This window comes from Pelodiscus sinensis, chromosome 4, assembly GCF_052426305.1.
Source record: "Pelodiscus sinensis isolate ZL-2025 chromosome 4, ASM5242630v1, whole genome shotgun sequence".
Lineage (NCBI taxonomy): Eukaryota > Metazoa > Chordata > Testudines > Trionychidae > Pelodiscus > Pelodiscus sinensis.
In genome coordinates this window covers 48,210,883-48,223,334 of record NC_143055.1, presented here as the reverse complement: position 1 = coordinate 48,223,334, position 12,452 = coordinate 48,210,883, and the positions used below count along the sequence as shown (strand labels likewise).

Below are 12,452 nucleotides of genomic sequence, written 5' to 3'. Positions count from 1 at the left end.
ATGAGCACTCAAAGCCACCCATAGCCAGTATCATGTGCTTCTACTGGTGGTGCACATCCATACAGACCTGGGCATATGCAACAAAATATATTCCACACATAGATGGAAAAAAAATTAGCAGGAACATTGGCCTCAGCTCTACTCCGTGCTCTAGCTACATAAATATCCGTGATTTTGCTTTGCTGACAGGTTTGGGCACATTTACTTTCATTACTGCTGAGCTGTACTATAAATATCTGTGAACCCAAAATTAAACTTTCCCAAAATGTCAAAATGACATTTTGCATCCCAACTATGCAGCACTGCCAACTGTATACAGCCTGAAAGTGAAGCCACAAAACTGGCCCAGGTTTATTGGGGTTTAACTAGTCTTCAAACTGGGCAAGTATCTTATGTTTTGTGAACATTTCCTTAATACTACTTACCTACTACATTTGTTAATCACAATTTTAGGGACAAAGTTGTGGGCATTAAGCCATCTGACATCCTGCACAGACACCCACTATGACCGTTAAAAGCAAAGCAGCAGCACAGGTCAAATGATTGATCTTTATGGAAATTGCCCTAATTTAAATAAAAGTCGAGTGCTGATGTGAAAGCATTTGTTTTGAAGTAGTGAGCTCCGTCTCATAGCTATTGCATTCAGTGTTCCACAGAAGGTATGTCATTTCATGAACTCCTATAAATCTCTTCACAAGTTACCTTTTTAGCAATACACAATGTGCGCAGTCCTCTTCTGGCATAATCATCTAAGTGTTTCTGAGTCCTCGCTTTAATTTTCTTTTGTTCCATTTCTGATTTATCATCTGAAATTTGTTTTAAAAAGTAAAAATTAAAATATGCCTTGTTGGCAGTTTATTTACTGGTATATTTCTAAAAATAAAGTAAAAAGTATATTTTTAAATCATACTTGGGGCCTACATTTGGTGATTGTACCAGGATGTCTTGCTCTGTGCAGGGCAAAGTAATGTACATTGGGAAACAAAAACCTAACTGCACATATGAAACAGTGGTTCTCAAAATGTGGCCTGCAATTATCTTGCAGGTAGGCCACAGGTTTGGGACTCACTCAGTGCCTCCTCTCCCACCTGGTCATGAGCTTGCACTGGCAATCCAGCCCTGCTGCCTCCTTCCCCTAGGTTGGAGTGACAGTGCCACCTTTGCTCTGCGGAGGGTGGGGGAAGGGAGGGAAGAGCCTCACAGGTCAGATCCGGCTTGCAGGGGGGGAAGGAAATGGCTGTGTGCTGCCTTCTGCCCACTCCTCCCAGCTTGGGGAATGGCAGCATGCCCAGAGGCTTTCCCCACTACTCACACTGGCCAGAACTGCAGTCAGCAGGGAGCAGTGCCTAGGAACAGTGGGAGGCACAGAACCAGATAAGCACCCCCCATCTCCTCACGGCCAGACTCCACACTCCTACCCCCCCACACCCTTCCCACTGAGACCATACACCCCCACCCCACATCCTCCCACCCAGACCCTCCAGCCCGCTCCTGCATCCTACTTCCTGGCCAGACCCTGCACTCCCATCCTCTCCTGCACCCATTTTGTCATCATGGGGGTTGGCTGGTGGTCCATAGAAAGGGCTGCATTGAGTGGAGTGGGCCAAAAAGTTTGACAACTGCTGACCTAGATATTTCTGTAGGAACATAGGAACCAGGAAATTGTTCACTGAGGGAGCTCTGTTCAGTTATTTACCTTCTTTTATGTATCACTCCAAACTTTGCATTCAATTGCTCTGGTGAGATACAATGATGAAACCAAGAGCTGACAAAGTTCCGTACGTACCTGCAGGTCCAGTCCACAACAAATCCATAATGACTGAGTCTGCACCTTTTGTGTACACCACCACCTTGTTGGAGAGTGGATGTCTTACAATTACTGACATTCTTTTCCGTACTGAGTCAAAAGGCAGAATGTGCAAAAGCTGAAACGTTACAGATCCCAAAGCAGCCAGGTCCACAGTCACTTGATCAGGAGTCCTAGACTGTAAAGTGCATTTGTAAGCTCTGGCAGCATGAACTAGTGCAGCTTCATCCGGGCTCTCAGCCTCATAACACAACTTAGACATAGATTGTTGAAGAGATGATCCAGCATCACAGTGCTCGCTGCCTGCAGCTGTGTCCACTCTATCTAGTGGTTCAGGTAGAGATACTTTGGCACATTGAGAGATCTCAGTATCCTGAGTTTCATTAGCCATGTGAGTCCCCGCTTCCATAGCAGGTGAAGCCAGCTTCACTCTGAAAATAGACAGTTTGCTCACAAAAGTACTAGGGCTGTCCGATGACGAGGACTCTTTTGTACTTGGAACTGGTGATGTGCTCAACCTTCGGACTGACAACCTCTGAAACATCTGTTTGATTTCCTCAAGGGATTTAATAGGAGTTCTACCTAGTGAAGATAGTCTTAACTGCAACAGAATTATAAAAAAAATCATCTGAAACATGTGTACATGCGCTGAAACAATGTAATTTAGTAATGGAGGTATTTTATTTCAGCAAGGAGTAGATGTGTTACAAAAACAGATATTTTTCTTAATATATCACTAATTTAAAACTTTAATGCTAATTTGTACACTTATATTGATTATTTTTAATATATTTTACTGTGTACTTCTGTTAAACAAATACAGTCAAACCCACAGCTAATTAGATTGCAAGCACAATTGTTGAAAACACACTCCCGGTCCCCCTGGTCTGCTGGGGGGGGGGTCCAGCAAAGTCATTGGACCCCCCCAGCAGACCAGGGACTCCCGCCGCCTCGGCGGCTTTGCTCCCGGGCAAACGAGCAAAGCCGCCCAGGCGGCGGCTTTGCTCTGATGTCCCTGGTCTGCTGGGGGGTGGGGGGGGCCAGCGGCTTTGCTAGACCCCCCCAGCAGACCAGGGGGACAGGAGCAAAGCCGCAGAGCACGCCCGCAGGGGGACAGCCCAAGCGCGCCCGGGCTGTCCCGTTGCGGGCGTGCTCAGCGGCTTTGCTCCTGTCCCCCTGGTCTGCTGGGGGGGGGGGGGGGGAGTACAGCTAGTGCCCCCCCCCCCCCCCCAGCAGACCAGACTTTTCTTGCCTACGCCTGGGGTAGAGCAGCTGGGGGCTGTCCGGTTGGTCCCACAGCGCCGCTCGGGACCAACCCGGCAGCACCCCAGCTGCTCTGCCCCAGGCGTCCCCAAGTCAGCCGCTGCTGAAACTGACCAGTGGCTGACTACAGGAAGCCCGAGGCAGAGTTGCTCTGCCCCAGGCTTCCTGGAATCAGCCGCTGATCAGTTTCAGCAGCAGCTGACTTGGGGACGCCTGGGTTTCTTAAGTTGAATCTGTATGTAAGTCAGAACTGGCATCCAGATTCAGCCACGGTTGAAACTGATCAGTTTCAGCAGTGGCTGACGCCAGTTCCGACTTACATACAGATTCAACTTAAGAACAAACCTACAGTCCCTATCTTGTACGTAACCCGGGGACTGCCTGTACTGAAATTTAGTAGCAGGAACAAGTTTTCAATGAAGTGACATTTACTGATAGTAATCACATGCTTTTTTGTGAGAAGTTCAACCCTCACCTTTTCTGTAATAAGGTTACTTACAGGATACATTCAATTTTAATTTTTTAGAAAACAATGGAGTTCCAGTTATAAATATACTGTGATAATTTACTATTGCAAAGAGAAAAATCACTGCCCTCAAAATAGCTCTTGAGCCTCAGCAATGCACCCAAACTGCCAAATCTAGATATATTTTAATTGTTATTACAGTATAAAACTGAAAATCAGACTCTTCCTAAGCTTTGTAGTAATGCCCGGAGTCAGCTACAGTTTGCTATACACCACATTTTTCATCCTTGATATACCTATACCTATCTCTCAGAGCTGGAAGGGACCTTGAGAGGTCATTGAGTCCAGTCCCCTGCCCTCATGGTAGGACCAAGTACCATCCCTGACAGATTTGCCCCAGATCTCTAAATGGCCCCCTCAATGACTGAATTCACAACCCTGGGTTTAGCATGCCAATGCTCAATCAGGCATTTTATTGATTAATAGAACACTGTAAAAATGGAAAATCCAATTTAATTTTAAGTCCCTCTTGTAAAAGGTAAATATGAAATATTCAAGGCAAGTCTCACTTCACTGGAAACTTGTTAGCTGTATATTATGCATTAACTTATTACAGTGTTAAAATGGAACAGTCCAGTAAATTTTCCTTTTCTTCTAGCAAACATGGCAAACCAAAGGAGAAGCAAATTACCACTTTTAAAAGGCAATGTTTTGTTTTCTCTCCATGCAAACAAGACTATAGGGAACACCTGAAAAGTTGTAATATGCTGCAGCAGACAGAAGCGTGACCACTTGAGCAGCAGATTTTTCTGCCTTACCTTTTGACGTGGTTGGTTAGGAGCTGAAACTACCACAGTATTACAGATTGCCAGAGCAAGAAAGAAGTCAGTGATGTATACTGATTCCAAGGATGACTCTCTCTCAGTTTCTTCTAATTGTGCATATACATTATAGGAAATTTGACTAAATTTCTCCAAGAGCTTTGCATCTGGAACAACATCAGTCTCCTGTTGGTCAAATAAAATAGGATACCCTCTTATCATATAATTCCAAAAGGTCTGATGTGGCTGCTGGCACAAACAGTCTCAGCGTTGCAAGGTTTTACAATGCACATGTATAAAGTTCTCTTAAAGGTGCACATAAATAGAATAATCACTTCCTGAACTCCTACTGGAAGCTGCTGCAGGGAAGTTAATATCAAACCAAAAAAGTAAAACCTACTACAGTTTGTAACATGGATGGATTAGAGAAGTTTAGGCAATGTCTTCCTGCTAATAAAAATCCCATCCTGGTAGATATGAAGCACTTCTGGGAGAGAAGAGAGCACCCTGATGTATGCAGCATCTCATAGATGAGGGTTAGCACTTTGCAGGGGCAGATCTTTAATCCCTCATACTTTTTAGTGCATGGAACATATGAGTTGGCATATTGCATCAGACCCACAGTCCATTTAGACCAGTATCCTGTTTTCCACAGTGGCTGGTATCCTATGCTTCTGAGGAAGAAATAAGAAACACTTCAACAGGCAGACTGTAATCTGCCCCCCACAAATTTCATTCTAATCCTTTGTGCACCCTAATATTTTGTTGGCTGTTTTGACCACAGAGTAGAGGTGTTCACTAAGTTGGTCACACTGATACTTAGGTCTTTTTCCTGCATGAGCATTGTTAATTTCGAACCCTCAAAACAGATTTTCACTTTCCCAACATCCTAATTTCATGAGGGAACACCATAAAATTGTCCCTCCCCCCACCCCCATAACTTTGCCTTCTAGAACTATTTTGCTGCCAGTTCTCCTGCATCTACAGAGAAAGGGGGGAGAATATGTCCCATTCAGAATTCTGAGATTTTTTTATGGGGGATAAACTTCACACCAATTCAGAGGAGCCAGCCCCAGGTGAAGTCCTACGTATACCTTTCAGTGCATAAGTGGGACTTGAACGTGCCTTGACCTTGAGCTGGCCCTTTGCATAGGATGAATTTCACACCTACATAGACAGAATGCAGTCTTCCCAAGTCCTAGTTCATGAGTAAGGCTACAATACAGTCATGAATTCTCTAACTTTACCAGCCTCTGTGACTTCTTTGGCTTCTGTTGTCAGTGGCTTCCAACAGGGGCTGCAGCTGGGGCCATGTACCCTGCCCCACAGCTTCCCTGGGCCATGCATTTGCAAATTTAATAAGCACCCCCCCCACACACTCCTCTTAGCTACAGCCAGGACTGTGCACCTGTGGCTGGAGCCAGGCCTGTGTACCCCTCCCCTGCAGCTGGGTCTGTGTCCCCGTCCTCCATGGCTGTGCCCCCTGGATCCATGACTGTGCCCCCACCCCTCGCACATAGTGGTGAGGCTTGACCTGTTAGCCTTCCTCACGTGACTCCATCTGTCATTCCTTCCCCCCTACTTAACCCTCCCCTGGTTATTTTTAGTAAAATCACAGACAGATCACAGGCAACAAACCAAAATTCACTTGAGCCTGTGACCTATGACTTTTACTAAAGTAACTGTGACAAAATCTTACCCTTCCTCATAAGCACTCCAGCCAAAATAAAACAAAATTGAGACACCATCTATTTAGTGTTACTTTAAGTCTCATTTATAAGGGATGTACACGGTGCAGGGAACTTTTTGCTCCCAACAACCTGGTGCTTGAGGCTGGAATATGGCTTACCCACCCAACTATTACCTTTTCTTTTTTAACATCTTCTAAAGCAACACTGCAAATACTGATTAAATTTGATTTATTTATTTCTTCTGGCTTGCTTGTGGAGTTATATAAGTGAGATTCAGTGAAGATGCACTGGTGATATGAATTATTTAGTAGCACCAGTATTATCTAGTAGAAACATGTACTTCCATGCATAACCCACTGTGCATATCAAATATATGTCATCAAACAACTGCTTTATAGGCAAGCCCTTTGAATGCTTTATCTTAGGTATTTATCTGGCCCCTATCACTATGGTATATGAGCAACTCCAAATTTGTAATGCATTTACCCCAAGGGTTTTAAACTTTTTGTATTGGTGAGCCTTTTCACACAGCAAGCCTCTGAGTATAACCATCTCCCCTTTTACATTAAAAATGGGGGTTTGGGGTTATTTCACTTAATGGAAGCACAGGGCTATCAGCCTTGCAGAGCTGACAGTTTGCAACCCCTATGTAACCACCTCATGACTTCCTAAGGGGTCACAATCACCAATTTGAGAACCTCTGTTTATCCACACAGCACCTGTGAGGTACGGAAGTGCTATTAGGCCCAGGTTACAGAAGGGACCTGAGTCACAGAGAAGCTAGGGGACTTGAACAAAGCCATACTGGAAGTCTGTGGAAGAGCAGAGAATTTGAATCTATTGCCCTAACCACTGGACCATCTTTCTCACCTAGCTTTATGTGAACAGTTTAGAAAGGGATGAGCATAAATGAAAACCTGATGCTCCCAATTCAGTTCTGATTTTTCATTAAAAGTTGCAAATCCACCTTTTACTTGTGCCATCATTTAAAAATGTAGCAGTTACAAATCAGCTGCAGGGAAGCGCTCTCTCAACTGTCTTTTTGAAGGTAAACAAACATTTTCAGATAAAACCAATGATCTATTCAATTTTAAAGAAAAAAGAGAGATGTCTTCATGAGTTACTTCAGATATTTAAGATCAAAAGACATCAAGCTATACTTACAATGGGGCTGCTGAAAGCCATATGTCTTGAGTGTGAAACGTTACTGACTCCATCTTCCCCTCCTAAAGCAGAACCAGGCAGCTGATTCAAAGACTTGGAGTTCAAAGGCCCACTCACTGTCCTGCAGCTGTGCACCTTCTGCTTTGGCATATGACTCAATGAGCCACACAGAGCGCCTGTTAAATCCTCATCCTCTGAATCAGCCTCTTGGTAGGAGTCCAGCCTCTTGGCTAGTGGGGGGAAAGGGGAGAGAAAACACATTTCAGCCACCAAGAAGAATTGCTCATTTGTCCATTATTACAAGCTCAAACCATCAGCTGGAGGTCTGTGATATGAACTTTAAAACATGCAATTTTGTACACGAATACAAAAATAGATTATATCGAATTCAACATTTGAATCAAAAGCAAAAACAAAACAGCCAATACTGATCACATGAACACTGGTTTGGCATCACAAGTATTGCTTTTAATAAGGGCTGCGTGAATTCTGCCTAAACTTTATCTGTTTGTAAAAAAGTGATGAATCAAAAACAGTTTTTTTTCTACTGAAAAGCCAATCTCAGTGGCGATCAGACGATATGACTATGCTGGTCTTTTTGATCTTTAACTGTATGTCTACACTAGCCCCCTAGTTCGATCTAGGGAGGCTAATGAGGGCAACCAAAATTGCAAATGAAGCACGGGATTTAAATATCCCGCACTTCATTAGCATGTTCCCGGCCAGTTGCCATTTTAGAAATTGACTAGCCCAAAGTAACTGCCCCCGTCTACACACGGCAGTGAAACGGGATTCCGAATTAAACCCCTAAATCGAATTAGCTGTTAAACCTCATTCCAGGAGACACAGGCATGCTGTGTACACGTGGGCAGTTACTTTGGGCTAATCCATTTCTAAAATGGTGACCGGCCGGGAACATGATAATGAAGCACAGGATATTTAAATCCCGCACTTCATTTGCACTTTCGGTCGCCCTCATTAGCCTCCCTAGATCGAACTAGGGGGCTAGTGTAGACATACCCTCAGTCTACGAGCCTACAAGACAACTTGCTCACTTGAAAACTGATCCCTTTTTTTCAAGAAAATAATCTGTGCTGCATGCTCTTCCACCAGCACCTTTCCTTAAAGCAACTATTGTGCAAGGACATCTCTAGTAAAAGTCATGCCCTTCCAGCCATAGTTTTTAGTCACCAAAAATATTTGTTTTCATAATCTGATGTTTGTTGTAGAGAGAACAAATATCAGTTCTGTGACAATGGCACATGGTTTATAAAATAAAATACAGTAACTGAAGAGAAGCCTGACTGAAATCAGAGACCTTACACAAACTTGCCATTGCACTAGGATACTGTGTTCCTTCACATGCAGATGTGGCTTTCAGACTTGCATTAGGACCATGCTATCTCCAGTACAAAGTTCTGGTACCACGACTGCTCCAACTAGGGCTGCCAACAGAACAGACAGGCAAGATACGCTCATGGGAGGTGTGGGGAAGGGAAGTGCCTAGCAATTCAGTCAGTAGCACTGATTGAAACAGCCTGGGACTCCACAACGGCGATTTAAAGAGCACAGGGCAGCTGCTCCCCTCTCCCCGTCGGCAGCCCTCAGCACATTTATGTGCCTCTCTCCCTGGGCAATATGTACAATAAGCACAAATGAATATACACTGATTAAGTAGAATGTACCCAGATGATTCTGCTGGGTTTCTGCAATGCAACGCTATTGTCGAAAACAGGAAATATGGGAGTAAAATCCCATGCAATGTTCTAAAAAGCTGAATCCAAAAAACGAACCCATTTTTGTCCTCTCTAATCCAAGAAAGGCAGAAAGACCGTACCCAGCACTTTTCATGCTGTATTTACACGTCACCATCAATAAGCACATGACCCATCTCCAACCACTGGGGCACAGCATGAAACAACTGGAAATATAGTTCATGTTATGGCATTTTATTACGGTGATACTAACAGACCAGAACACAAATGGAAAATTAATAGTGGATGTTCAGCACCTAGCACAAGACAGCTCTGATACTTGACAGGCAGCCTCTATGGCAGGGGTATCCAACCTTTTTAAGCACAAGATCACTTTTTGAATTTAAATGCAATCCAAGATCTACCTCAAAGTCAAGTACTCTGCCCTGCCTCCTTCGTGCCCCTTCTCTGAGGGCTACCTCTGCTCACTCCGTCCTCCCTCCCTCCCTCCCTTTCACCGGGGGGGGGGGGGGGGAGAGAGGGTTGGGGCACAGGCTCCAGTTTTGGGCTAAGGGATTTGGAGTGCGAGAGGAGCTCTGAGCTGAGCCTGGGGCAGGGAGTTGGGTTACACAAGGGGGTTCAGGGTGCAGGCTCTGTAAGGGTATGTCTACACAGCAAAGTTATTTTGAAATAACAGCCATTATTTCGAAATAACTTTACCAGCGTCTACACAGCCAAACCGCTATTTCAAAATTAAATTGAAATAGCAGAGTACTTCTTTCGAAATTGGTAAACCTCATTCCATGAGGAATAGCACCAATTTTGAAATTGCTATTTCGAAATAAGCGCTATGTAGACACTTATTTCAAAATAAGGGGCCTCCAGCCCTTCCCAGGGTGCCCTGGTGGCCACTCTGGGCACAACCAAGAAAACTCCTCTCCTCCCCCCCTTCCTTTCCCCCCCCACCCCCGGAGCTCTTAAAGGGGTAGACTCTGGCCACAGTGCCTGTGCCAGCTCCAAGCCTGCCAGCCCAGAGCCAGCAGTCGCTGCACCTGACCCCAGCATGAGCCAGGCAGCCAGTGCCACCCAGCCCTCCACCGCTCCCCAGGAGCAATCTGCCAGCTCCCAGGAGCCTGCCAGGGGCCAGAAAAGGCAGGCACCTGCCTGGTCCAGTGCGGAGATCAGGGACCTAATTCAGGTTCAGGGGGATGCCTCCAATGATCTCCACACTAAATGGAGGAACACAACCGTCTACAGATGGATAGCTGCCAGCCTGGCCACCAAAGGCCACATGCGAACCCAGCCTGAAAATAAAGGAGCTGCGGCAGGCCGCAGGGAACAGCTCCCAACCAGACCCTTGCCCCTATTTTGATGCCGTGGACCGCATCCTGGGGGGGCAAGATGGTCTATGCCCCCCAGGTGGTCATTGACCCTAGGTCATAGCTTGCTTTCTCCTTCTGCTCCAGCCCCTGCTGCTTCCCCAGCTACCGCTCTTCCTCCCACTCCCGCTTCCTTCCCACCCTTCCCACACCCCCAGGAATGCCGAGGCCCCCACATCCGCAGTGCTGGGAGACAGTTGGGCCAGCGAGATCCCCAACCCTGAGCTTCTCCTCCCGCTTCCTCCCTTTGCCTCCCCCTGCCAGCTCCCTCCTCCCAGGTTTCCCTCTCTCCTCTCCCACTCTCCCTCCCTCCTCCCCTCTCCCACCTTCTTTCCCCAGTCTCACCTCAGTTTCATTCCCCCCCACCATCCCTGTTTTGTTCAATAAAGAGGGTTTGTTATAATGAACACGTGTCTTTTATTGTACAGCAGGAAGGGCGGTTAGGAAGGGGTAAGCAGAAGAATGTGAGGGAGCAATGAGGCACAAGCCCCCAGTGGGGCACACCAGGGAGATTGTTACTACCTGCAGAGCGTGCTGCTAGGCTCTCAGCAACACCTCCAGGAGAAGCAGCAGAGTGCCCAGGGGCGGCTCCAGCTCCATGTTGCAGAGTGCTGTGGTGTCCTGAGTGAGGGCAATCAGAGCATGCAGAGAAAAAAAAATGCTTTGCTGTCCCTCAGTGAGGTAGACAAGCAGAGAAACCTTAAACTGGCTGTCCGGGTGGTCCCTTTAAGCACATGTCTCAGATAGCCTCAGGCAGCAGCCACACAAGGTAACTCCTGACCAGATGCCCTGCCAGAACTGGTTCCGGCCAGCCTTAAATGTGATTCAGTGTCCTATCAGTGTGGACACGCTATTTTGAAATAGAAACATGCTATTTCAAAATGCATTTTATGTCTAGACGCGTTATTTCGAAATAACGCTATAGTGCAGACATACCCTAAGGGAGTTTGGGTTCAGGGAGCTCAGTGCTAGGGCAGGGGCTTGGGGTGTAAGGGGGGGGGGGTCATGACTAGGGCAGGGGTTGGAGCTGGATCCAGCTGGGCACTATTATTTCAGGTGGCTCCTGGGTGGTGGTGCACTGGAGCTAAGGCAGGCTCACCCCTGTCCTGGCCCTGCACCACTCCCAAAAGCAGCCAGCAAACTCCTTCCCAAGTCCTGTTATGCCCCCATCTGTTCTGTGGAGATAGAATACAAGGTGGGAGGGGGCACCCTGACATCAGCGCTCCGTCCTCTCCCTTCCCTATTCCGCACAGAAAGCAGAAGGCTCCGGGGAAGGGAGGAGGCAGCTCCAAGGCATAGGGCAGGAGATGCACAGCAGTAGGGGGAAGGGGCAGCTGACATGCCAGCACTTGACAGTCTCTTGGCCAAACCAGTCAGGATCATGTCAGAGGCTCCAAGATCTACCAGTAGATCCCGATATACTGGTTGATGACCACTGCTCTAGAGTGCCATTGCAACACAAATAACTACCAATATGTAATATATGGTCATCTGTTTATTTCTTAAAACTTATTATTTCATTAGCTTTACTCAGTATAATTTATAAATTTAAATTGTTACATTGTTTAAACATTGGAAGCTGATGGACTTTTTTCATATTTTGGAAATCAGCCAAACAGCTAAATTAATCAATTATGAAATTAAGTGGTTGAGCCTCTGATGTATATAATTTCTTCCTCTGTCTATGGTTACATTCTATATTGTTAATTTATGCATTTAAAAAGAAACACAAAGGCACTAACAAAAGAACACTTGACTCTCAGGGGACCATTAATGTGCCAGTGAGAGCTAGATACAGAATGCCACTCATATACAAGACATGGTATGTTCACCATTCAGTAGACAGGTTTCTGAAACTTAATAGTATTTCCACCCATTTGTAACATACCAGTTTAAAATCATTGTAAATAGAGTGTGCTAGAATGCAAGTGCAAGCCTTGCTAGCTGAATGGCTGTTCATCAAATTACTACAGTCTAAACCTCTAAAATCCAGGACTCTCTGTTCCAGCTACATCCAGCAGGACCACAAATACTGCTGGCCAGGTTCAGAAGTATAGCCTGGGCTGGGCTGGCGGTGGGGAGCCCAGCTCCAGTGGGACCAGTGTGGTAGAGAGCACATCCCTGCCCAGGACTAGTGGCAAGGAGCGCAGTGAGGAGCACAGCCTCG

At 46.0% G+C, this 12,452-nt stretch overlaps 1 protein-coding gene across 6 annotated transcripts in view; it reads right to left on the bottom strand.

Moving 5' to 3' along the window:
• ATP10D (ATPase phospholipid transporting 10D (putative)) overlaps window positions 1–12,452 on the bottom strand; it is an 83,007-nt gene that overhangs the window by 23,803 nt on the left and 46,752 nt on the right. For all 6 annotated transcript variants that reach the window (XM_025187433.3, XM_025187436.3, XM_025187427.3 and 3 more), the window contains 4 exons: window positions 7,213–7,442; window positions 4,355–4,543; window positions 1,787–2,408; window positions 703–806 (listed from right to left, as the gene is read on the bottom strand). In XM_025187433.3, the coding sequence (XP_025043218.3) occupies window positions 703–806; window positions 1,787–2,408; window positions 4,355–4,543; window positions 7,213–7,442 (1,145 nt within the window). The remainder of the gene's footprint in view (window positions 1–702; window positions 807–1,786; window positions 2,409–4,354; window positions 4,544–7,212; window positions 7,443–12,452) is intronic.